Raw genomic sequence first — 23616 nt, forward strand, 5'->3', positions numbered from 1 at the left:
AAATGTGGAGTCATAGTCTTCCATTTAAAATTGAACTCTGTGTACAGGTAGCATGTATGCAACCAAATGTAGCTTTAGATCATGACTGTAGAGTTAAGTGAACAACCCTCTGTCAAAAGTACGTGCATATGGTTTGAGGCAGAAGTGTTACTCTAAAGAGAGTGTTTACATCCTTTTCTGCTATTTGTGAATTAGGCATGAATAATTAAATTCATCCTCTTTCAAATTAAGCTGAGCACGTCTGTGTCACAAGTTCTGATTCATAACTAATTTAAAATTTGGATTAATAATGGGAAGAAAAATGGAATCTGAAGCATAGAAGTAACTTTTTCTGTTTCTGAGGTCTAGATCTGATTGGAATCACTCTTCAGTTAATTTCTTGAGTTTTAATTTGGATTATTAAATAAGATTGTTCCACCACCAAAATTCATGCTGTCTTGCAGTAGAAGTATGTTTAAGATTAAACTGGATCATAAGATTGCAGACTCCAGGAAAAAATGTATTATTTGTTATGCCATGGCATGACTTAATCTGTGTTTAAATTGTGGATGTTATCTGTACATGCTAGTACTTTGTGAACTGATTTACTGTACCACCATCCTGATTTGCTACAGAATGTCAAGCAAGTGCGTACACAAATGTTGATAAGTTTATCTTTTGGATATTTTGTGTGTCATCTGTCTCTGCCATTTATGTTTGCACTCAGATTCTGGCCATTAACCGAGGGGAAAATCTGAAGATCCTGACAGTGAAGGTCAACATTCCTGACGGGGTGAAGAATGAATTCTGTTGGTGGTGTGTCAATGAAAGGTCTGCATGGATACGTATTTTTACAGAAATCTCTTTTTTCTGTAGACAGCTGCATACTGAAGTGTATCTCATATGTCTTGTTACATTAAGAGAGCAAATTAAACAAATATTTATTAGATTAGATTAAATTAGCAAGTGGATAATTCTTACTCTGTATTTCCAACTGCTGTAGCATGCTGGAAAGATCATGCCTTGGGCTATATTTGCAAGTTCTGGCACCATTATTCAAGCAATTGAATTTTTTTTAAATATATGCAAAGGCTGGTGAAATGTGAATATATTTTCAAATTGTAATAAGCATCACATCCTAGCCTTTACGGAAAGGACTTGGTAGAATCCAATAGAGTATACTCCAAACTTACAAAAATACCTTCATATGCTCAATTGCAATGGTTAAATAGGGCTGTCATATTTTAGGTCTGTGAAGTACATAACTTCAAGTTTCACAAACGTGAGGAATTACATATTTAAAAAGAACTTAATGGATTTAACACACAAGCATAAATGTAACTGCCTTCAATGCATAGCTCTCCCATATTGTGTGAACCATCTCTTGCATTTCAATCTCTTTTTAAGTTAGAAAACTGGACTGTAAAAACCAGATTATTTTCTTTCTTACTGATTTGTTCATATAAGTTGTCTGGAATTTTTAGGCCTGTAGTGATTTGTGTAGTGTTGCATAACTTTCAAGGTCTTCTGCAAAAGTTCAGGTTAACTATATGGATTTTGTGCAGTATCTGTCAGTTTTGTTCTTGGAAACTGTACCTTGATGTTCTCTGTTGGAGAATATTGTGATCCAAACAGTGCATCTTCCTTGCGTGTATAAAAAATTACTTTCTCTTTCTCAGTTGTTTAAGATATTAGGCATTGTTCTGGTGGTGTCTTAGAAACTCCTTCCTTTGCATCTTAAAAATGAATAACCAAAAGGGGGAAGAAAAATAGGAAGAAATGCACCTTTTAATGTATAAAACTGAACACAGTGATGCTGCTTTATCGTGTATTTCTTTTTCACAACAACTCCAAGAAATGGATGTGGTAAAAGTGTTCCTTTTCACTGTAGAAATTTAATAGGGCTGTTTCCCTCTGAAAGGAAAGGAAAGAATAGGGCTCTGAAAGTTATAAAGTATTTTTGGCCAGGTACTGTTACTCGTAGATCATATTATGCTAAGTAACCTTTTTTTGTTTCCAGGAAAGTATCAGGAGTCACAAACATACCTGTTTCTTTCTACTTTTAGTACCTGTAACAGAATTTCTGTCCTCCCCTCAAGATGTGTATTCTATAAGCAGAACATAGCTGTCAGTCTTGCTTTTACTGCATCCATGACAGAATTTGGAAGCACTGTGGACCACAGATAATGGAACAGCTTGTCACTGCTACACAAATAAAAGTGGCATGTAAATTGAGATATTTTTGGTTGGTTACCCTTTTGTGAGTCATCCTGGGATAAGAAGAATATTGACCTTGGAAGTGAATACTTATTAATATTTAGCACTCATAAGGACTGCTGCATGCTTATGGCTTTTTACTATTTAAGGACACTTTTCCACCATTATAAAACTTCTGAAGGAAGGTTTTAATCTTTCTGCATTAACACCAAGGACAGATTCTGATCTTCCTTCTTAGATTGACAACTGTGTTATAAAACTGACAAATAATAAATGTGTAATCTGCCCTGCAAGCTTTGAAATGGTTGTCCAGGGGTGGAATTTGCATTATTTTCATTGTATTGATTTGCTGGTTAAATCAGAAGGTTAATAACTTTTTTTGAGTCAATGGTTTAAAAACTTTGCAAAGGTATTAAGTAATTTGCTAGAGATCACACACAAAATCAACTGCAGAGCCAGAAATGCCAGCTTGCTACAGAATTTGGCCAGTATTTTAGCTAGAAAACAATATCGCCTACTGCCTAGTGGATTAGTAGCAAATATTCTGAACTTTTTGTGTTCTTCTGAAACAATTTTTTTAACATTAAATACTCCTGCATTAGAAAGTGAGTTTGGAGGACTAGAGTTCCACATTGCATTGAGATCTGTGTAGATGCTGTCTAAGAATATTATACTTTTTTTGCAAGTTCAGAATGTTTACTAGCCTGTGTAAGCATCTGTTTCCTTGCAATTTGGGTTTGTTTAGAAAACGCAGGAATATTCTTATGCCTGGCACTATGGATTGCATTTTTCCCCAGAAAATGGCATCTCTGTGTTTTGACATTGAACCTACTTCCATTAACACTAGGACCCTACTGGTCCCAAAGACTTTGTTGTGAAAGTGAACACAGAAAAAAGATCAATGAGAGAGCCAGAGAGGGGCTGCTTAGCTGGCTTTGAATGTAGAAACAACATGGAGTTGTTCCCAAGTGAGATGGGGTGAGAGTTTGTTCCCAAGTGGAATTGAAGCCTTGAAAATGAAATTTGATGTTTGATGATGGTTTTTCAGTTTCCAGTAAAATATCTCAGATCCTGTGTAAAGTCCATGGTACAGGCCTTAAAGGCTTGCTTTGTCTGTGGCTACCACCTTGGTACATGTTTTATTTAATGTCTTGGAGGAACACAAAGATCTGCTGTTTTTCCTTCAGGTCTAAAAGCCTGGCTGAGCTCTTCCTGGAGCAGTTATTAAGAAGTACTGGTGGTTCTTAACATGGGCTCTGTTAATTCTGTTTATGTGTAGTTCCACCCTCTGGTGTCTCAGTAGTCTAAGCCATTTATGTTGTGATCCCTGTTGTGAGCACTAGGACTTGGAGAGCTGATGATCAGAGTAAGATGATACTATTTGTATGGAGCTTTTTAAAAATTTGGCTTCAAAAACTAGATCTTGATTAAATAATCAAGGAAAATCCGTTCTTAGAGGGAGGCTTAACTGGGCTGTGATGATCTTTAAAAATATACACACATGATTTTGCTTTGCTTTTTGCAACAAAGTGGATTTTTCTCTTCTCTCAAGAAGTATTGAAATTATTAAACTACAGTATTTGCTACGATTGATGTTGCTGTTTGAATGTTTTCTCATTTTTAGCAATTTCTAACAGAATGTTGCCTAAATTTTTACTTATCTATAGGCAGGTAATAAAAATATCTGTTGTGATAACCTATTTACAGAGGAAAAGTTTGTTAACTGGCTTTAATGGATGGAAGAGAGGGGGAAACAGCTACCAGGTTTCCAAATTCATTCTTATTTGTGCCGAGGATGTTTTCTGGGATATTCATACTTGCACCTGTAAAACCTTTATGTTTACAGAATGTGATTGCAATAGCAGGATTTAAAACGTTTCTCAGTTTTATATAGGTATGGAAAGAGTCTCTAGTTACAAATAAGTATGATGGAGCTATTTGCAAAAACTGTTGGCAAAGTGATGAGGTCATGTGGCTAAGCACTGAATTACAGCCCTGAATATTATAAAACTGAACAGTGGGCTTAATTCTGCTCCCGTGTCTCTCTGCTCAATGAAGGGTTGACTCAATCACACATTTCTCAGCTATCATATATAGAGACACTTAGAAAAGCTGTTTCAGGAAGTTGCAGATCCCTTTAGACAACTGAAAAGCTGTTTGGGTAGGAGCAATTTAGAGTGCTCAGTATTTGAGTGGCTGCAAGCAAGCAAGGTCAAAAGTAAAATTCAGTTCTGTTTTTGCTGCAGCTGGACACATTATGACCATAATTCTAGCATGTTTCCTTTAAAAAAACCAAGCTATCTGAACAAAACGCTTAGAAAACTTGCATGGTTTTTTTAAAGCAGTAAAAACAGGTGGACTTTAATAGAAAATGTCAGTAGTATTTGTTTCTGTTAAGTATAGTATATCTGGTTGCTTCTCCTTCACCTCAGTCTCTTCTCACAGAGTGGCCAATCTCAATGAGTCAGTTCTGCTTCTTCAAGGACTCACACACACACACCCCAACCCACATCCCACCACACCCTCCTTCATGGAACTTCACCCACAACAAAAAGATCAATTGATTAAATATCTAAGAAGCTTTGAGAGTGAGGTGTATTTTACAGCAGAATTTGAAGTACTTGTTGTTATAGTTACATAGTTACCATGCACTCTCCCTAGAAAAGAGTTCAAGGCTAAGAAAAAGTTGGAAAACAGTCTTGTTTTTGGTTGATATTGTTTATTTAATTTTTCCTTTTCCTATATTATTATTTACACTTCAAATATATTAGTAGCAGGTAAAATAGGAAAACAATTTGTAAGTTTTTTGGCTTTTGTGGTTTAAGAACTGCAGCAAAATTAGTAGGAATTCATTTAGAAGTTGAATAGAGCTATTCAATGCATTCCAAATGAAATTTGAATTGGGTTTAATTTATTAGTTTAGCTCCTTAATCTCCATCTGTGCATGGTTGCCTTTTTTCAGTAATTCTGCAGTGACAATCACAGAGGATGTCTAGTAATTTTTTCTATTGTATTGAGGAATAGCAAACAATGCAACCCTAAAGGTAATATGGAACCAAGTTCTTTGTTCAGTTATAATAAGCTTTGACTTCTCAAAGTGGAGAATGTTTTTTTGTTTTCTTTAAAACATAAACCATAACTGTGTTCTAATACCTAAGAAAAGCCTGTCTCTTGTGTGATATTAGAACTATGAGCAATTTCATATTTGAATGTTATTTCATATAATTCCTTTCATATTTGACTCATTTATTTCCTAATTATTGTAGTAATTCTGCAGTTTATAGGATTTAATAATGTAGAAGACTTTCAGGGAAATTTCTTTTTTATCTAGCTGTTTGCATGTGTTCTTAAAATATTTTTTATTTTTCTTCCAATCTTTTGCAGATGGAGACCAAAACAATTTTTAAAACCAGAATTTATGAGGCTACTACGGAGTTCTGTAGAGGATGCGTATAAACGCCTTATATATCCTCTTCTCTGTAGGGAATTCAGGTAAGCCTGGAATAAATATCTATTTTCCTAGTACTGATTTTATTAGCGATTCCCTCCCCAATGTTTTGTTAGACTATTATTTATCTATTTGAAAATATTAGCATGTTTCTAATCCTCTGTGCTTACAGAAGAAATGAACTATGTAATCTTGGTTCTGTAGATTTAATTTCTGACCCTGTCCAGTTTAGGCTACAGTAGAGATGAGATCCTTCTGTGAAGACATTTTACATGTTTACATACTAGACACACTGTACATTTATCTAATAAAGTACAATTTAGAACTCTGTTATCATGATAGTTGTATCTTTATTCTTGTAACAACATAAACCATGATGTCACTGAATTTTTCAAACATCTCTTCATGTCACAGCAATAATACTGTCAGTGGCTCACTCTGGCTCACTCTCTTTTACCTGTCTAATAGAACTCAGCCAAATATTGTTAAGTTTGGAAGCACCCCTTGTGTTTTCTAGCTGCATTTTGTGGCAAACTAATTAGTCATAGTGTTAGTCTGATACTATTTTGTGAGTATTGTGATGTCTCTAGAGAAGTCAGTAAACTTATTACTGGTGATACTGTAGTAATGACATCAGTGGATATCATGTCACTTGTTAAGATCTATAATATTGTTCCAAATTTAAAGGAAATTTTAAACTTAGTATCAAATTGGCATGAATTAAATAGGGTATATTGTGGTGTAGTATAAGAGCTTATCATATAGTGGAAATTACTGAATATGTCACTTAAGAGTTTTATCATCTAATAGCTGTCAGTACTTATGGTGTGGCTCTTCAATACCAGAGAAGCTCCTCAAAACATAGCATGCTTCATTCTGGCAAGGTTATCTGATATGTGACCTAAATGTTAATGCTTTTTTTGAGGTAGTTCAACATGAAGTTTATCAAAGAGACCCTGTTTCTTGGACCAGAGATGTTGAAATGACTTGTATCAAAATGACATGCTATCTAGTACATAAAATCAGCAACCACATTGTGAAATGTTTCTTCTGTACTTTCCCGAGTGTGCTTTTGTATTTGAATTGGAGCTGTTTTCTTGACACCTTTTCATGAACATCATTGTAAGAATGATCTGTGTTCTACCTCTTTGAAAAGAACCATCAGCTCAAGATTTTGACAGCATGTATTTTCGGTGGCTTTTGAACTTCTTCAATACAGTATGTTGTGTTTGCTTATTGCTTTGCAAACAAGATTGCTTCACCTCTTTTGGTTAGTGAGCCTGGTTTTTTATTACTTAGAATTTCACAGATTTCTAAAAATACTGAGTTCACTTATTATTTTGTGACCACAATACATGTAGCTACTCTAGGGGAGGCACTGTGTCTATTGTGGTCAAAGTGGTGAACATCTCATGGTGGAGTGTTCAGTTGTTGGCTTCTGTCACATGGGAGTGAAAATAGTTGTCATTCCTAGCCATCTCTACAATCAAACTCTTTAAAAATAAATAAATAAAAAAGACCTACTTTTTAGGGGGGTTTGGTTTTAAGAGAACTAAGCAACCTGACATATAGGGGTGCGTCAAGGCTCTTTTACTGTGTTTTTATTCAGTGCTTTGTACCACAGGAGTGTTGTGGCCTGTGTTGTGTGTAACAGGACTGCTGGAGCTGTAGGTTGCTGAAGGTTTTCTGTTCTATTAATCGAAAGGGGGAAAAAAGCTTCCTTCCATACTGCTTATTAGATGTAGCTCACAAGTAATCATGAGAAGTATACGAAGCTTGCTGCCGGTTCCTGAGGGGAGGTCTGCTTAGGTTTTACTCTTTGTGATGGTTTTGCATGATTGGTGGAGTTTGGATAGGAAAATCTGAAACCTTTCCTATAGAGAGGAACTCAAAGCACCTGACAGTATTCTGGTCCCTGACCACTTAACCCTTATCCTCCTCCTCCTATTTTCTTTCCGGACACACCAGGACCTGTTTTTTCTGACTCTTGCAAAGGGCTGCTAAAGTATTCAATACCTCCTTTTAGCATGAATATTTCCAACCCACCTCCTGCTGTTCTTTTTTCTTTTTATTGTCATTAAATATTGGAACGGAAATTTTCCAAGAATGTCTTGAAATTGCTGGTGCTTCTAGTGATCAGAAGAAGAATGAAACTTGCCAGCAAGACCATTACCTTATTTATTGTTTAATTTCCTTTCTTCCATTCTGTCAGATATCATTTATTGTATCTGGTATAATAATGTCCACTGTTGCTATTGGCTCTTGCAAATACGTTTTGTCTTGTTGCAGTACTTCATGGAATGATTCCATCAGGGTTTCATGCAAGTGATGTGGCATGGGCATATTTCTTAATGGATAATCCTTTCATAATTTTCCATGCTTTCTTGCAGAGAGTGCTTTCTCTCCTCTGTCTTCAGGGACACAAACATTTCTCTATAGATCTTGTTTCACACCTGAAGCTACTTTGCAGATATTTTTCCACAGAAATGATTGCATCTCAGACTGTAATTGGGAGAGGGGAATTTTAAATCTCAGTTTAAAAACTGAATCTTACAACATTGAATATAGAAACTAATAGATCGTGATTAGGTTTTTTTGATTTTATTGCAATACACCTGTTAGTGATACACAGTCTGAGTGCTTTGTAGACTTCAGGGGAGGGGTTTGGAGTCCTGACTGGATTTGTATTTTTTCATAAAGTAGGAACTGAAGAGTCTTGAGGTTTATTTGTTTGGTTTTGATTGGGTTTTTTTTTTTTCAAAATAGCCATTTTTTTGTGTTTAGAGAGGAGGACTACTCCCTGCCTTTTATCTCTGCCATATTAATGTGAACTGTTGTAAATTAGAAAAGCATGAAGCTGGACATCTTGCCATTTGGATGAAGCCAGTAACACACTGAAAAAGAGAGAAAGGTATTATATTGTTTTGGGTAGCTTGATGGGTTTTTTTCCCAAAAGATCAAATGATTATAACAGGCTTGAAATTAAGGGCCACTGCTTCGGACAGTAGATCATGTAATTGATACAAGTGTTGAGTAAGAGACAGAGAAAAAAGAGATGTCTATATTTGAAATTTAAAAACACAGGATATTACATAATAGAGAGGATATTCCCCCTACACACCTGGCAATTTCAGTAACATTTCCTGTTGCTGTAAAAAGTTGCTGTATATCCATGCCAATTTTAAGCATGATTTCCATAAGGCTGAATAACTAATAACATGTGTTTAGGGGCAATTTTAATTCCTACACAAGTCTCCCTTCTTAGATGGACTGACAGGAATTTGCAGTGTGGGAGGACTTGGCCTTGTGGGCAGCTGTACCTTTGGGATAGGTGGAAAGATGGAACTTGGCCTGTCTGTGTACAAAGCCTCTGGTCCAAGGGCATTCCATTCCCTTGTCTACAAGCCACTTTTAACCTTCATTTTCATGCATGGGTTGATTCTCTTTTGTATGTGTATAGAAGATCTGTACTTCTGTGAGACAGAACAATTAGGTGCCACTTATGAGACCAGAGAAAACAAAGTTTTCATAAGTGGCACCTAATTGTTCTGTCTCTGGACTCTCCCTAGAAGAAGCTTGTTCTGTGGTTTAGATTTATTTATTTTTTTAATTAGAGAAGGGAAACATGAAAGAAGGATGCTGCAAGACTGAATGATTAAGAAATGGAACAGCAACTGAAATGCAGTGGAAAATGAGTGTAAAATTGTACTTTCAAGAGGAAGCAGTTATTTTTGCATAAGTAAAACTATTATCTCTGAGCTGTCCTGCCACAGGAGAGGCACTTTGGCACTGTGGAAGACAGCTCCATGTGAGTGTTAAGTGCTCAGAAGATGAGATTATTTAGTTAAGGAATAAAGACAAAGAATCATTGATTTATGTGGTCTGTATTTGGAATATTGTTGTCCATTTTGGTCCACTCACATGGGGAGGAGGGTAGGAAGTAGGAAAACAATTCACTGGAACTGGAAAAGGCCCAGTGAAGGGGAATGAGGAATGAAATAATTTCTCTAGAAAGAAAAAAAAAAAGGCTACACTATGACCAGCTTGGAAAAGGAGGATTTAGAGAAAAACAATGTGTGAAGAGTGGAACAAGATTTCTAGGGATAAATTTTTACTCCCCTCCAGTATAAGACTTAGGGGAACATAATAAAAACAATCAGTTTCCAACCAAAAGGTGGCAGCTATTTACACAGTTTGTGATGGACCTGCAAAACTCACTGCCAGCAGACTCTGTGGATTAAAGAAATTTATCTGTCTTCAGGAGGACATTGGATAGTTGAGCAAGATCTCTCTTATGAGCTAGTAAAGAGACAAGTCATGTCAAGCACAGGAAATAGTCTGGAAGCAGTTGTAGGCTAGGACAAGATTGAGAAAGATGCTGGAGCTGCTCTGGCAGCTGCTTGGAGACAGACTTGGAGGCGGAATACTGGAATAGAGGGACAATTTAGCTGAACTGGTGCAGCCATTCACACCTTTGGTGGCGATACACAGTGTCTGCTCTTTGCAGAGGGCACATTTGAACTGCTAAGGAGCCTTATAATGCATGTATGCCCTTCACCATCTCTCTTTGAATTGTCTGTGATAATCTCGTTTACCTGATACAGAAACAGAGCACATGGATAAAAGAGAGCCTTTTGCTGTTGCACACTTCCCTAGGAAATGCTCCATCAGTAATGTGTGAAAGACGATCTAGGCCTCTCTCTGGACTACTTTAGAAATGAGAGATGATGAGGATTTATTAGTTCTTTCTGTACCACTGTGGGATGAGACAGGGTTGACTGGTTGACTGGTTGGATCCTGGGCAAATTCAAGTCAGGCTTTTGAATTCTTCCACAACCAAAAACTGCTCAGAACGGCTTTGTGTTCTATCATGTCAAATAGCCCTTATGAGGGTTCTCTTTGAACTATTTGTAGCATACTTGTGCCATGCACTGATTGACCTAAACAACTTGAGTAATTTTTCCTGTCCCATTCTGATATGGTTAGTTAACTGTAATGCAGTGGGTTCCATTCTGTTGAAATAAACCAAGATAGTAGTGTTTTTTCAGTGATAAGTAAAAAGAAAAGGAGAATAAGGGCACTGGCTACATTTGAATGAAGGCTTTACTGGATTTCTTTTGACTCCCTAATTATTGGAGTTACTGACAATGTAATGCATAGGCAAGTGATAATGAATACCTGCAAAAGAAAAAGAAATCGGAGAGGTGATGAATATTTTTGTACCCATTACTCTTTCAGTTTTATTTCTTTTTTAAGTGCCATATCATGATGAAAATACTTGTACTTGTCAGTCATTTTCTTGCTGGCCATATCTGACAAGTAAGACATCGTGAATTTTCTACATCTTCACTCAACAAGACTAATTTGTTTCTTGTGACACTCTGCAGTAAGTGTTTGTGCTTCAAGTTGTCAATCCTTACTGCACTACCTTACTTCTTTCTGTTGAAGAACATTATTTGGAAAAGAAAGGGAACACTGTGGCCCCAGCAACTTCACAGTTTGTTCTGAGGAATCAGAATACCCTCCTAGAAAAAGCTCAAGTCTTCACACTTCTTTGATGTCTGTTAGATGATGCAATCCAAAGACAAAATTAAATTCCTCAGGAATCATGCTGTGTTAGCAGTTAATTGGAGGGACCCTTCCAGTTTCTCTCTGGTATCTCTGTGTAAACCACCATCCTTTTTTTGCTGGATTGTCATTTTTTGCTAGAGCTGTAAAATTGTGATGAATTTGATCCATGCCTCCTTCAAAGCCACTTTTCCTTACAATTAATATCGGCTTTGAAAGGAAGCTGTTCTTTGCTCAAATATGTGTTCCTGTTTGAATGGTAGTTGGTGGGTGTATGTTCTTAAAAGTGTTTCTCTTGTACTTTTTATATTGACTGACTTTCTTAGAACAAGAATGAGATGATATATAGCTGATCCTTTTGAAAAAGGTGTCAACAACTTGATTTGAATTGTAACATTTAATTAAAGATGTTGGAAACATGATTGGAAAAAGCCTTTCAACTTTGGAACAACTAAGTGTACTTGCAAGTTAATTGAAAGAAAAATATTTTGCATTTTTTTCTTTTATTTCTATCCTTCTAAGATCAAAGTTGACATCTGATGCAGAGAAAGAGTCTGTGATGATGTTTGGGAGAAATCTCCGTCAGCTGCTTCTCACCAGCCCTGTGAGGGGCCGTGTTTTGATGGGAGTAGATCCTGGCTACAAACATGGCTGCAAGTTGGCAATTATTTCACCAACCAGTAAGTTTCAATTCCAAACATTTTTGGAAGGATTGATAAAAATACGTTCATTTAGAGTAAAGATAAATTTATTAAAAAGTAGGTTTTTTAAACTTTTTTTTTGTAAAGCTTTTAGTGCTTTCTACACATCCTGTTGTATAGAGTCCTTTCTTCAGCTAGCTTAAGTTTTTGACACCTGGATTCCAGTGACTTCTTTGGTGTTATTACTGCTCTCTTAAATAGAATTTAAAATGCCTTCTGCCTTCCTGAATACTGGTTGAAATTATTGTGCCCCTCAATAGTCAGCAAAGAGAACACCTGGCATTTTTATTGTTTAGCAAAGAATTTGAATTTAAATACTTTCTGTAATATTGCTTTTTTTCATGGTGTCTTGGACATCTGGACACGTTTTCAGCCCTTTTTGTTTAGCAGTGTGTGTGTTTGATGTAAGAGGTCAGAAACATTTATTTTGCAAAACTTCTTAGTTCACATATAGAACAGAGCCTTTCCGCTTCATTCTTGTCTGTTCAGGTGATACACACCTCTTTAGGCCTATGCAAAAACTGTTTTCCTTTTATTTTGTTGTTGCTTGAGAATATATCCACCCCAGAAGAATGTAAAGAAAGGTGTGTTCTTTAGAAAGCAATAAAGGTGAGGTAAATGTTTGAGCATTCATTGCACCACTAGCTATCAGTACTGGTTAATACAGTTCTTTCCAAATGTGATAGATGGGATGATGACAAGAGCTAGCATTGGAATTCTAGAACTCATGTACTGCGAGTCCTTAGACGTTCTAATTTTCATTACTCTTTACTGGATTTCTAAATTGTAGTACACTAGAACAATAAATATTTTATAGTAAATTGCTCTTTTTCTCTGTGATCTAATACATTATATTTGCTAATAGTTTTAGATGCTCATTACTTGTTATGTGAATATGTCTGCAGGGCACTACAAAATATATTAGCTGGTTTTTCTTTGCCAGCCAAAGCATTCTTGTCCTGTGCCAACCATACATTTCTTCTAAATGGATATAAAGATCCAAGGGAAAGATGACTGATTAAGAAGCTTTCTTTGTGAATTATCAAATTAACTTCAGTAGTTCTGCAGGATATAGCCTTTGGACCTTTGTGGATTTAATCAAATGGCTTTGTCTTTTGTTCTAGGTCAGATACTCCATACTGATGTAGTTTACTTGCATTCTGGTCAAGGATTTCGTGAGGCTGAGAAGATAAAGAGGCTGCTGCTACAGTACAAGTATGCTTAAGAAACTTCCATTTATTACTCTTTCTTACCAAACCAAATGAAGATCTTCACTATAGAAAGACTTGATTTTGAGTGCAATAAGAAATATACTGATTTAACTGGAGGTTTATTTTCTTTAGTCTAGTTCAGAGCTTGCTTTTTCTTTTGTGTTCATGGTTTTGCAGAATATATATGTTAGAAGAACATCAAATAAAGCCATGGCTATGAGTAGGGCTGTGTGCTATGAATGTATCCCCATAAAACTGTTAATCCACTTATTTTTGGGAATAGAAATTATCATGCAGCTAAGAAATAAGTTCAGCCTTCCTCTTCCTAGTCCTGGCAACTCCCAAATCACTCATTAGTCGTTCTCTGTTTCAAAAGCTACAGTAGGTTTTAGTAGAGTTTTGTCAAGCAAAGGAAATCCTGCAAAGGTAGCTCTCCAGATGAAATTACAAGCAGGGGAGCATGATAAAAATTTGTGTCCAACTATGTTCATGGACAGACATCTGGTCTACTGAGTCAGCTGCTGAATTACCACAGCATACAGTCCAGTTTGTCTATAAGCATTAGATTGGCTTTAAAGAAGGTGATTTGGTGGCTGAGTAGCTGTGGTGCGGGCAGTCAGAGGGAATGACCTTGCAAGCTGTTGGAAACTATGATATTTCCATTAAGGAATTAAGATGCTGATTGCTTTGGCTTTTGCTCTTTTTCATGACTCATACCAGATGAAAGTATTTTAGGACTATAAATAACATTCCATTTATTAATATGAAGTATCATTTTTGGTTTTTCTGCTTATATTGCCACTGTACAATCCCATTACAAATAAGTGAAAATTTTTGAGTCATCTCATGAGCTGTCACATGGTAAACCCCACATTAAACACAACATGATGCTTCTAGGAATATTTTCTCATTACATCTGGGCCTTGTGTTATCTAAAATCAGATGTATTGATCACTGTGGTGGATTGAATACTATGCATGAAAATGTATAAAAGAATATTTGAGAGTAATTATTTGGTTTTTTAACCCACACAAAGCTGCAGCACTGTTGTGATTGGCAATGGCACAGCCTGCAGAGAAACAGAAGCTTACTTTGCTGACTTAATTATGAAGAAATATTTTGCACCGCTGGATGTTGTTTACTGGTAAGATCCCTTTGCTGGGATATTATTCATTTGTTCAGCATATGTTAACCTAACAGGTAATTTTAGATGTATTTATTTTTGCTGCCTTGTCTATATTTGAGTCAAGCTTGACCCAACTTTCTAGCCAAGGAAAACTAGCTGTAGGTCTTTGGAGCATGACAGTAGTTATCCTGAGTCAGTAAGAGAGACTTGCTGAAGCATTTTATTTTTTCTTCCTGAGGTTCACTCTCTTGCTATTATCATTGTAACAAAGTATGTGAGAATAGCAACACTAACAGCTAAGGACCCGTTTGGCATTGTGTATTTATTTCCTGATAAATTAGGTTTAACTGCATATTATAAAGCTTCTGTTGTCTGACTGCAGTATGGAATGCTTGGTAATCCATAGGAATTAAATGGTCTGAACATAAATACTGTGTTAATACCAAGTGGAGAGTAGTAAATATATTTATCCTTTTCAGACTTCAAATTTTATCCATTAGTTTGTTGAATTTGAACTAAAGTATTCTTCTGATAGTTTGGATGGAAACTGTATTATATCATTAGTTTTTCTACCATGCAGTACTCCTCACTTTTTTTTTAATTCCCACCTTTATTTTTTTCTAAAGCATTTTTTGTGATTTACATTGGGTTATCTTTTGTGCCAACATTTAACAGCAGTATTTAGTTTTCACTTTCTTAGCAGACTGAAGTAAGTTTTCTATATTTTTAAAGAATGTTATGCCCCTTGATATTCAAACTGTTCTATACATTTAGAGGTGCCATTTTTTCATAAATTAGGAAGTGGCTTTACAGATATGTTTAACAAATGTGTTGGTTCTACTAACTTATGGTGCAATTGCACTTCTTTGTTTCTAAGGTTCCCAAGTAAATTTGTGCAAGATTCCATTTTTAAAACAATCTTTTATTCCAGGAGATGTAGTAAAGGTCTTCTAATTGTAATTATTTGCAAAGGGAGAAGGCTATTTAAGCTTCTGAAAAATTAGGCATCCTCTTTACTGAGTCCAGCCCAAAAAACCAGTGGATGTTTTACGACTATAGAGTGTAAAACACTTCATACTGTGTGGATTTTGGCAAATGCTTAATTTCACTGTTGTTCACTTAATATAGATTAAAAATCCATTATTGCAGCAATAAGCATTTCATCTGAAATAGTGGTTTTGTTTGTTTATTTATCTAGCTTACACAGAAAAGTTTATTTCAATAATACTGTGATTGGTTTTCTCACTGTTTACCTCTTCTGATTAATATTTTCTCCCTGCTTATAGTTCAAGATGACAAAATTTTCAAGTAGTACTTAAGTTACCAAGTTCTTAGAACTGATAAAAGCTCTTGTGTAATAGGAATTAGTATAAATGCTGTATGGCAGAAGTCAGGTTAACAAGTTTGTTGCTTTCTCTAATAGAGACTGATAATTTTTTAACCTTTCACTTTCTCCAAAACTGGTATTTATAGCAGAAATCTATAACTGCAGTTGTTTAACTTGACATGTAATATCCTGAAAATTAACATAATCAGAAATTTTTTTAATGTATGCATTTATGTTGTTAGTGGTTTTCTTATGTTGGGCTCATATGGCAGAGCTAGTCAATGCTTCAGAATTTGTGTGCAGAGCCATGACGTGCTTCACGTTAAAGCAAAGTGGTTTTTTTGTACTTTGTGCTATTGGTGACATCTGGGGGTCTTCAACTTTGTAAACTGCTGTCTGTGTGTGAATTTATGTATGTGAGTTTACAGACAGGCTGCATTTGCAGAGCTTGTCACTCTTCACATTTTGTCAGTCTGTACTGAGTTTTTTCGTGAGGATCAGGGTTCCCATATATCCCTTTCTGATAAACTAGTTTCATGTACATCCCATTACTTTATTCAGTGGTGGGGTTTCCAAGCCATGCTGCTGAACCCTGGAAGGCAGCTACTTTTTCCTTTCCAGATCCAGAAAGCATTAATCTCCTTGGTATTTCTTAGTAACAGAAAGGAATGATGAATCCAGCCATCCAACCCCCACTTGTGATAATCCAGTGAAATGCCTGGAATTTATCAGTCCGAGTTTAAAATGTGGTACTTGCTAAATGAGGAGCAATTAGTACAGTGTTACTGTTTGAGCAATAGGTGACAGTAGGTGTACATTGGGATGACTGCTGTACCTTTTGAGGGACAGGTGACTTGGAAGAGTATGCTCTGCTGAGCCTCTTCTTTTTAAATAGTAAAGTCCTCTAGAGTATGTGCTTTCAGATCACAAACAGCTTTTCTTCTTCCATGTTCAAAGTCTTCCCTGGATTAGGTTGTTTTCTCAGATAGGCTTTTTTAAAAAGTATGAGGACTTTGTTTATACATAGGCTGAATACATATCTCTCATCAGTTCTGTGGAAACCTGTATATGCTTTTGGATGAAGTGATGTTTATTGACTGTTTTTATTTAAAATCTATAAGAAATAATTTCAGCCATTGTTGGGGAACAGTTAATTCTTAAAGAAGGCCTGCTTTAGCAGGCTGCAGCTGTAAATAAAGAATGGATTTGCTAATCAACATAGTTTTTGAACTGTGGGGAAAACAAAGAAACAAAGAACCCCAAACAAAACAAAACTACTTAAACCCCCTAGAACAAAAATCCCCATCCAGTACTTGAACTGTAACAGAATGAGTCAGTTGCATCTAACGTGATACCATTTCCCAAGCTTTCAGCTTCTCACAGGGATGCACTGAGCTGTATCAAGGTGGAAATCATTGCCCAGAAAAACAGACCTCAGCTAATTCCTGTATGCAAGTTTTAGAAGATTACTAATCGTATTTGTGTTAATTTTTTTTTTTCCTTAAAGGAGTCAAAATGTAAAGGGGTTTGGCAGGTAAGGTTGGACACTCAGCCTAAGCTGTTGTTCTGAAAGGTGAATGATGGGGAGGTACTACAGACTTCAACTTCCTCCGGAAATATTAGCAGTGGAGAATAGGATCAGGAATGATTATTAAAAAATTTAAATATGTTCATATGTTTCTGTCCAGTTCATAATATAGAGCTTGGAAGCATACATTTCCAGGGAAGTGAGGCAATAATAGAAGATGTAATTTCAGAAAGGTGTGTGCAGTTGGTGCACGCACAAATAATGAAGGCTAAAGATAATATATGAAAAACAAGTGATTAAAGTTAAAAATATTTAGCAATGGCAAATATAAACTGCATAGAGTTTTACTGACAAAGAGAAGACAAATCAGTGAAGACAGTAGTAGGAAATTAGGCATATGGCATTATTTTTTGTGTGGATTTAAAACCTGTCTGGACTCAGCTTGACAGTTTTTGATTTAAAGCAAATATTTTTCACTATTTTTGTAACTAACATGCTTTCAGATAGCTACATCCAATGTAAATAACTACAGGACTTTCTTTTCTTTTTTTTTTTTTTTGGTTTCTAATGTAGTTTCCCTTTTAGAGCTGTGTTTATTGACTTAGATTAGGCTTGGACTAGAGCCAGGGACAGTCATATCTAGTCTTTGGGTTTTTTGTTACAAATCAGTTTTTGTTACAAGGTTCAATAAATATTTTTGATTATTTATGTTAGTTCTATTGTGATTTCTTGCCAAAGATACATTGTATTATAACCAAAACAGATGTTCAAGTTTAGACAAGTATATTTGTTTTAACGGGACCAGAAATGTAAATGAAACAACATTGTGTTCAGCATTAACATGGCAGATGATGAACTTTCAGGATTTCATTGGCCTTTTTGGATTAAATGAAAATCTTGAAAAAATATTTCAGGAATCTGTTTTTGTTTGATAGCTTTCATTTCCAAGATGCCTCAAACTGACAGCAATCTGAATGACAGGTGGACTATGCTAAAACAAACAGCTCAATCTTTGTATTTGACAGAATCAAATCACAATTTGTCTTTGAGCCTCAATGGTTTTGTTGTCACAATACAAGCATTCTTACTGGTCTGGCTCTTCTTATGTGCTTGCTGCATTAATGCACACTCAGAGTAAAGTATTTCAGCTTGTATTTAAAAGGAAGTTTGATAAAGGTCAGGAATTAATTGTTTTTAACATGTAGCATACAATGCAGCCAGGCAAGTGTATTTTTTGTTGTTGAAGTGGGTTGGTGTTTAATTTCTGTCTTGGTTTTAAACTTGATGCAAAATCCTTTTCTGCCACTTACAGCAAAATCTTTTCTTACCCTCAAGACTTTATAAGCAATGTAATTAATAATTTACTGCTGTTTGAGTTCAAACACTTCTGTACTGTGACAAATAAGGGAAAGTCTGTAATGTCTTGTAAAGTTCTCATTGGGTTTTCTTTAATGTTTAAATTATCTGGTTTAGAATACTTAGAAATTTTCTGCTAAGGTGGAATAGGACTGTAACCTTTTGAAGTTGGACCTTGGTGGCAAGAAATTGATTTAGAAATGTTTGTTCTACAGGATTTTAGGTCCGCTTATATTTTATAGGTGTCTGCACATGCTTTAAATATCCTTTTCAATTTAAATGTGTGTTTTATGTTGTTGAATATCTACATTATGCTCTCTCAGCTTTAACAAATGCCACTTTCAAGTTCCATGCCTCTACATTTCTAATGTTACACTAGCTTAATTCCCATTACTTTTCTGCTTCATAGCACTTGCAGTTTGAAAGGGACCTAACATTCGGGTTCACATTATGATAATTAGGTTTCAAAGCAGTGTGGGGGGATTAAGATGTCTGAAGTCTAGTTGCCGAATAAAGTTCAGAACTACTTGTAAAACTTGTTTGAGTGGTTAACAGAAGTGGTTTTATTTATTCAGTGCTCATGCAGCATTAATCCGTATTTCATCAGGTACCCACAGTGCTGTAACTCTAGATATGACCTTGGGACTTAATTTACCCCATCTCAGTTTTCCTTATTAATGTGCCATGAAAGAGGTACATGAAAGATAGCCAACTTCAAAGCACCTTTTCAAATAAAGTGGTTGATATGAATCCTCTGGTATTTAACACTGTCTGTCAAATGTTTCAGCTGGTTTGCATCCTTTTACAAGCTATTGCTTGCTGCATTAATGCAGTTGTTTCAAGTCTGTTGAGAGTATGAAGGGGGTAGGGATATGGGAAACTTTATTCCTATTTCTTTTTGATTGTGTTTCCTTTAAGCTGTTATTTTTGTCTGTTAAGCTATATAACTCTCTTGATGACACATTTATGTACACACACCTACACACCTTAGGTCATTAGTTGTCTGATCCAGAGGTGGAAAGTAGTTTGGAAAGTTTTGGCTAAAGGAATACATATTCAGCGGAAACAAAGCACATCTGAAATGTGCACTGAAGAACTTTTGTTTTGCTTTCATCTCTTTCAAGCTGTAGTGGAGTCATAAGACGTCCTAAACAGCAAAGTACTACTTTGAGGAGCAAAGAGGTTTAAAATGTGTGTGAAGAAGACATAGTCAATGAAAACATTCTAAATTATGTAGTGATTTCTAGCCAAACTGTCTTTCCTCCCTTACTTAAAAGTTATGTTCTGTTGTGATTATTTACCACAGCTGAATGATCATGCATACTTCAACTGAAAAATCATTTTGCATGTACTTACGTTTAGAGGAGACAGTCCTGTAAGTTGGAACCTCACTCTGCATAGAGGTGACTTCCTCCTACTGCTCTTGGTTGTTCATAACTTGACTAGTAATTAATCTATTGTTTGATACAACATGGACTGGAACAAGTGACTGCATTTAAAACAGGATCCAGTGCTTGCTCCTGGTGTATCCATAGACTGCTATCTATGTTGAGCTGGATCCATACTGTATTAAAAATTGGAAATTCAGAGGTGATCTTTGCCTTTGAAGCAAGGATTCACCTCTGCCCTGATTGTAGCCACCTCTACCATGTCTAGCTGTGTTTTTCTGAGGGGAGGGGAGGAAAAGGGTAAGCAGTGAAGTTGTGGTGGGGCAGATGAAACAGGAGGTGGCAACTTCTGGCTTGTGTAGCATGAATTTGAAACTTTATAAACAAACTGTATAAATGATACATTTAATAATTTTGGAGCTGTCTGATATTTCAGAGAAATAATTAATAGTTTTCAGGATGAGAACAAGGACCAATTGGAAGTGTTTCAATGTACTTAAAGAGATTTATTAATTCCTTTAAGTTTGGAAAAAGAGTAAGTTGTATATGGAGTCTAGATTCAGCAATGTGAAGGCAGGGGGTCAGGAAGCAAATGTTACCAGTGAAAGAAATCTAAATCTTAAGGAAAAAGTCCATTTTTCCAGAACACTGGGACATGTCGTTTGACTTGTGTCCAAGGGAATGTGTAGTAAAACAGTCTGCAGGGAGAGAGGAAAGTTTTGTACAGCTTCTCTTCTGTGTTTTCTCTTTCTAAGAGTTTATAAAAGCTATGTATTCTCAATATGTAAATCTCTTCAAGCCTTTATTGGGTACTAAATAAATAGAAGAAAGGGAGGATTTTAGGAGGAAAAACCATTAAATGTGCGACAACATGACTAAGGGCAGTAATACATTCTCTTCAGTTAGAAATGTACTGATCTCAAATATACTTTTGCAAATCAGATAATTACAGTGAGAAATTGAACATGATAAATTCTTTCCCTCCTTTGTTTTCTCACAGAGAAGCCATTTATATTTAGGATTTCAAAATGAGTTCTCTGTTTTCAATTTTATGTGCCCCACTGAGCAGTAATTTGAATACAGGCTGTTTTCTTACAGATCTTTGTTATTTTCAGATTAATGAAACAACTTTATTTTAAGATAATCAGCTTGACTTCATCTGGTACTGCAGTACAATAGAAGTCAGGTGAAAAGGGAAAACCCTCCAAAAATAATTGCAAACACAAAACAAAAAGTTGTTGGAAAGGTAAAAGGTTGTTGAAAAACACCAGAGAAAGAAGGTGCTGTGAGCAAGAGCTACCATTTCTGCATGGAATGTGCCCATGAGGTCCCTGGGAGCAGTTTTGGCATGTGTGTATTGCGTGAAGTATGTTTGTAGAGCAAAACTAGGAGTTTTCCTAAAACTCAGTTAAGACAAAATCAGATTTAGTCTTAGTTTAAATGTACAGCACAAAAACTGCACACAAAACCAGTAAAACTATACTGTGAGTAGGGGATTTTATCTTTTGGGTGTGTTTGACTTCATTAGTAGAAGTCTAAAACTATTATCACTTCACATTTTGTGGTAGTGCGTACAATGCCATCTCCTTTCTTAAAGGCTTTCTGTGTTAACAGATTCCTCTGGTCTAAATTCTCTTGTTCAAGGCTATTTCCCAAGCCCAGAAATAAAAAAAGTTTTAATAAATATAAGGAAGATGACTACATCTGAAGTTTCCTAGATTGCTCCAATCAAACAAAGAAGAGCAACAAGGATGGTGAAGGGACTTGAGGGGAAGCCATGTGAAGAACAGCTGAGGTCACTTAGTCTCTTCAGCCTGGAAGAGACTGAGGGGAGACCTCATTGCAGTTACAACTTCTTCATGAGGGGAAGAGGAGGGGCAGACACTGATGTCTTCACTCTCATGACCAGTGTCAGGACTTGAGGAAATGGCCCGAAGCTGAGTTGGGAAGTTTAGGTTGGATATGAGGAAAAGGTTCTTCACTCAGAGGGTGTTTGAGCACTTGAACAGGCTCTCCAGGGAAGTGCTCACAGCACCAAGCCTGACAGAGTTCAAGATGTGTTTGGACAATACTCTCAAGTACATGGTGTGACTCTTGGGGATGGTGCTGTGCAGAGCTGGGAGTAGGACTTGATGATCCTTTCCAGGTCCCTATCACCTCAGCTTATTTTGTGAAAGAAGTAGTTAGTTTCTGTGTTTGATATTTCTGAGGAGGCAAGTTATATAACAGGACAAAATTAAGCTTTTTATTTCATGCTAAAGTGATTTAGATTATTATTTAATGTACTTACAGCTTTTGAAGTTTTTTATGCTCTTTGGTCAACACTGCAAGGTTTTTACCAGTTTAATATCGTAGAAAGAAAGCTGTTATTTAGCAGAACAAACATAACACAAGATGATCATATAAAATGGCTACTTGTCCCATAATTGCTGTATTTATTTGGTTCAACATTCTTTTTTACCTTGAGTTACCAACCCACTCTTCATTGCTGTTGACACGCTGTTAACTATGTGCAGTATCAGTAGAGATACCAAAGGATGGAACTTTAAAATCCCTGTGAAAGCCCATGTGCAGGTCTCAGCACTGTGTGCCATCTTGTACTTCTTGGCAGGAGAAGGCAAGGAGCCTTTTGTTAATAGGTGTCTGAGTGGTTGCCAGGATCAAGGGATGGCTCAAGGAAAGCAGGAAGCTTGAGGAATTGGTGCAGAATGAATGAATGCAGTCAGTGAATAAGGGGCATGGCACATAAGCTTGAAGGTGCTTCCTCTAGACAGACACACTGAAGTACAGCCTGTGGGAACTTTGTGTAGCTGTGACCTCATTTGAGCTGTGTGTTCCTTGCCTGTTCAGTGCAGCAGGTTATGTCAAGAGAAATTTCCCACTCCTGTTCCTGAATAATGAGCATGAATGGGTGGTGTTCAGTCCAAGCTTAAAATTGGGGTTTGGACTTCAGCCGAAAAATGTGACCTAATATTGTTTCTGAGACTGGGCATTGAAGAAGACTCCTCTAACAGCTGCACATAGGAGTTTTTTTCAATACTATGTTTATTAATTCCTTTTTAATTAATTTATTAATTCCTTACTAATTCCTTTACTGCAGCTGTTTAAGCTGGAGTAAGCTAAATACCCTTGTTTCATGTATCTCCAGAATATGTTTGAAAATGCTCTCGATTCATCAGAAGGCATGGAAAGTTAGAATTTGATCTGTTACTGTCAGGTCCCACATGAAGAAAATGAGTGAAGCTTTAATAATCTAAGCCTTAATTGTTCCAGACTTGGTATTGATACTGATTTCAAACAAACAGAAAAGCTTAGGCTTTCAGGTAAGCTGCTGCTGCAGCTTTTTAAGAGCTTCCAAAATGAGCATGTGTGGTTCTGTAGTTTCAGGTGGCTTTTTTTTCTTTGAAGTGACTTGTGTGGTCAGCCTTAGTTTCTGTCGTAATGGAAATGGAATGTAGTCAAATTTGGATGTTACCTGATAGAACAGATTGAGAGAAAGTGACTGAGCTGAATAATGATGGTTCTTTGATGTATTTTTGATATGCAGATCATTGAAATTTACTGATGGCAGTGTAAAAAAAAATCACTCCAGAAACTGTAAGCCTACTTGCAGTGGGCTGTGCTCTTTCATGTTCTATTTTAAACATCCTGGAAGAAGCCTGTGAACTACAGGTTGAAAACCATTGGGTTTGGACCTGAAAATAACAGAAAGTACAAAGTATTTTAAATAGATTAAATCCTCCTTCTCATTTGTATTTGCAGAACTT

General features: G+C 36.2%; 1 protein-coding gene across 2 annotated transcripts in view; it reads left to right on the forward strand.

Moving 5' to 3' along the window:
• The window catches only part of SRBD1 (S1 RNA binding domain 1), a 125024-nt gene that overhangs the window by 20672 nt on the left and 80736 nt on the right, over nucleotides 1-23616 (forward strand). For both annotated transcript variants that reach the window (XM_039698021.1, XM_039698022.1), the window contains exons 12-16: nucleotides 707-810; nucleotides 5581-5688; nucleotides 11735-11892; nucleotides 13038-13128; nucleotides 14161-14268. In XM_039698021.1, coding sequence (XP_039553955.1) covers nucleotides 707-810; nucleotides 5581-5688; nucleotides 11735-11892; nucleotides 13038-13128; nucleotides 14161-14268 — 569 coding nt within the window. The remainder of the gene's footprint in view (nucleotides 1-706; nucleotides 811-5580; nucleotides 5689-11734; nucleotides 11893-13037; nucleotides 13129-14160; nucleotides 14269-23616) is intronic.

This window comes from Passer montanus, unplaced genomic scaffold (genome assembly GCF_014805655.1).
Source record: "Passer montanus isolate IOZ18808 unplaced genomic scaffold, ASM1480565v1 scaffold12, whole genome shotgun sequence".
Taxonomy (NCBI): domain Eukaryota; kingdom Metazoa; phylum Chordata; class Aves; order Passeriformes; family Passeridae; genus Passer; species Passer montanus.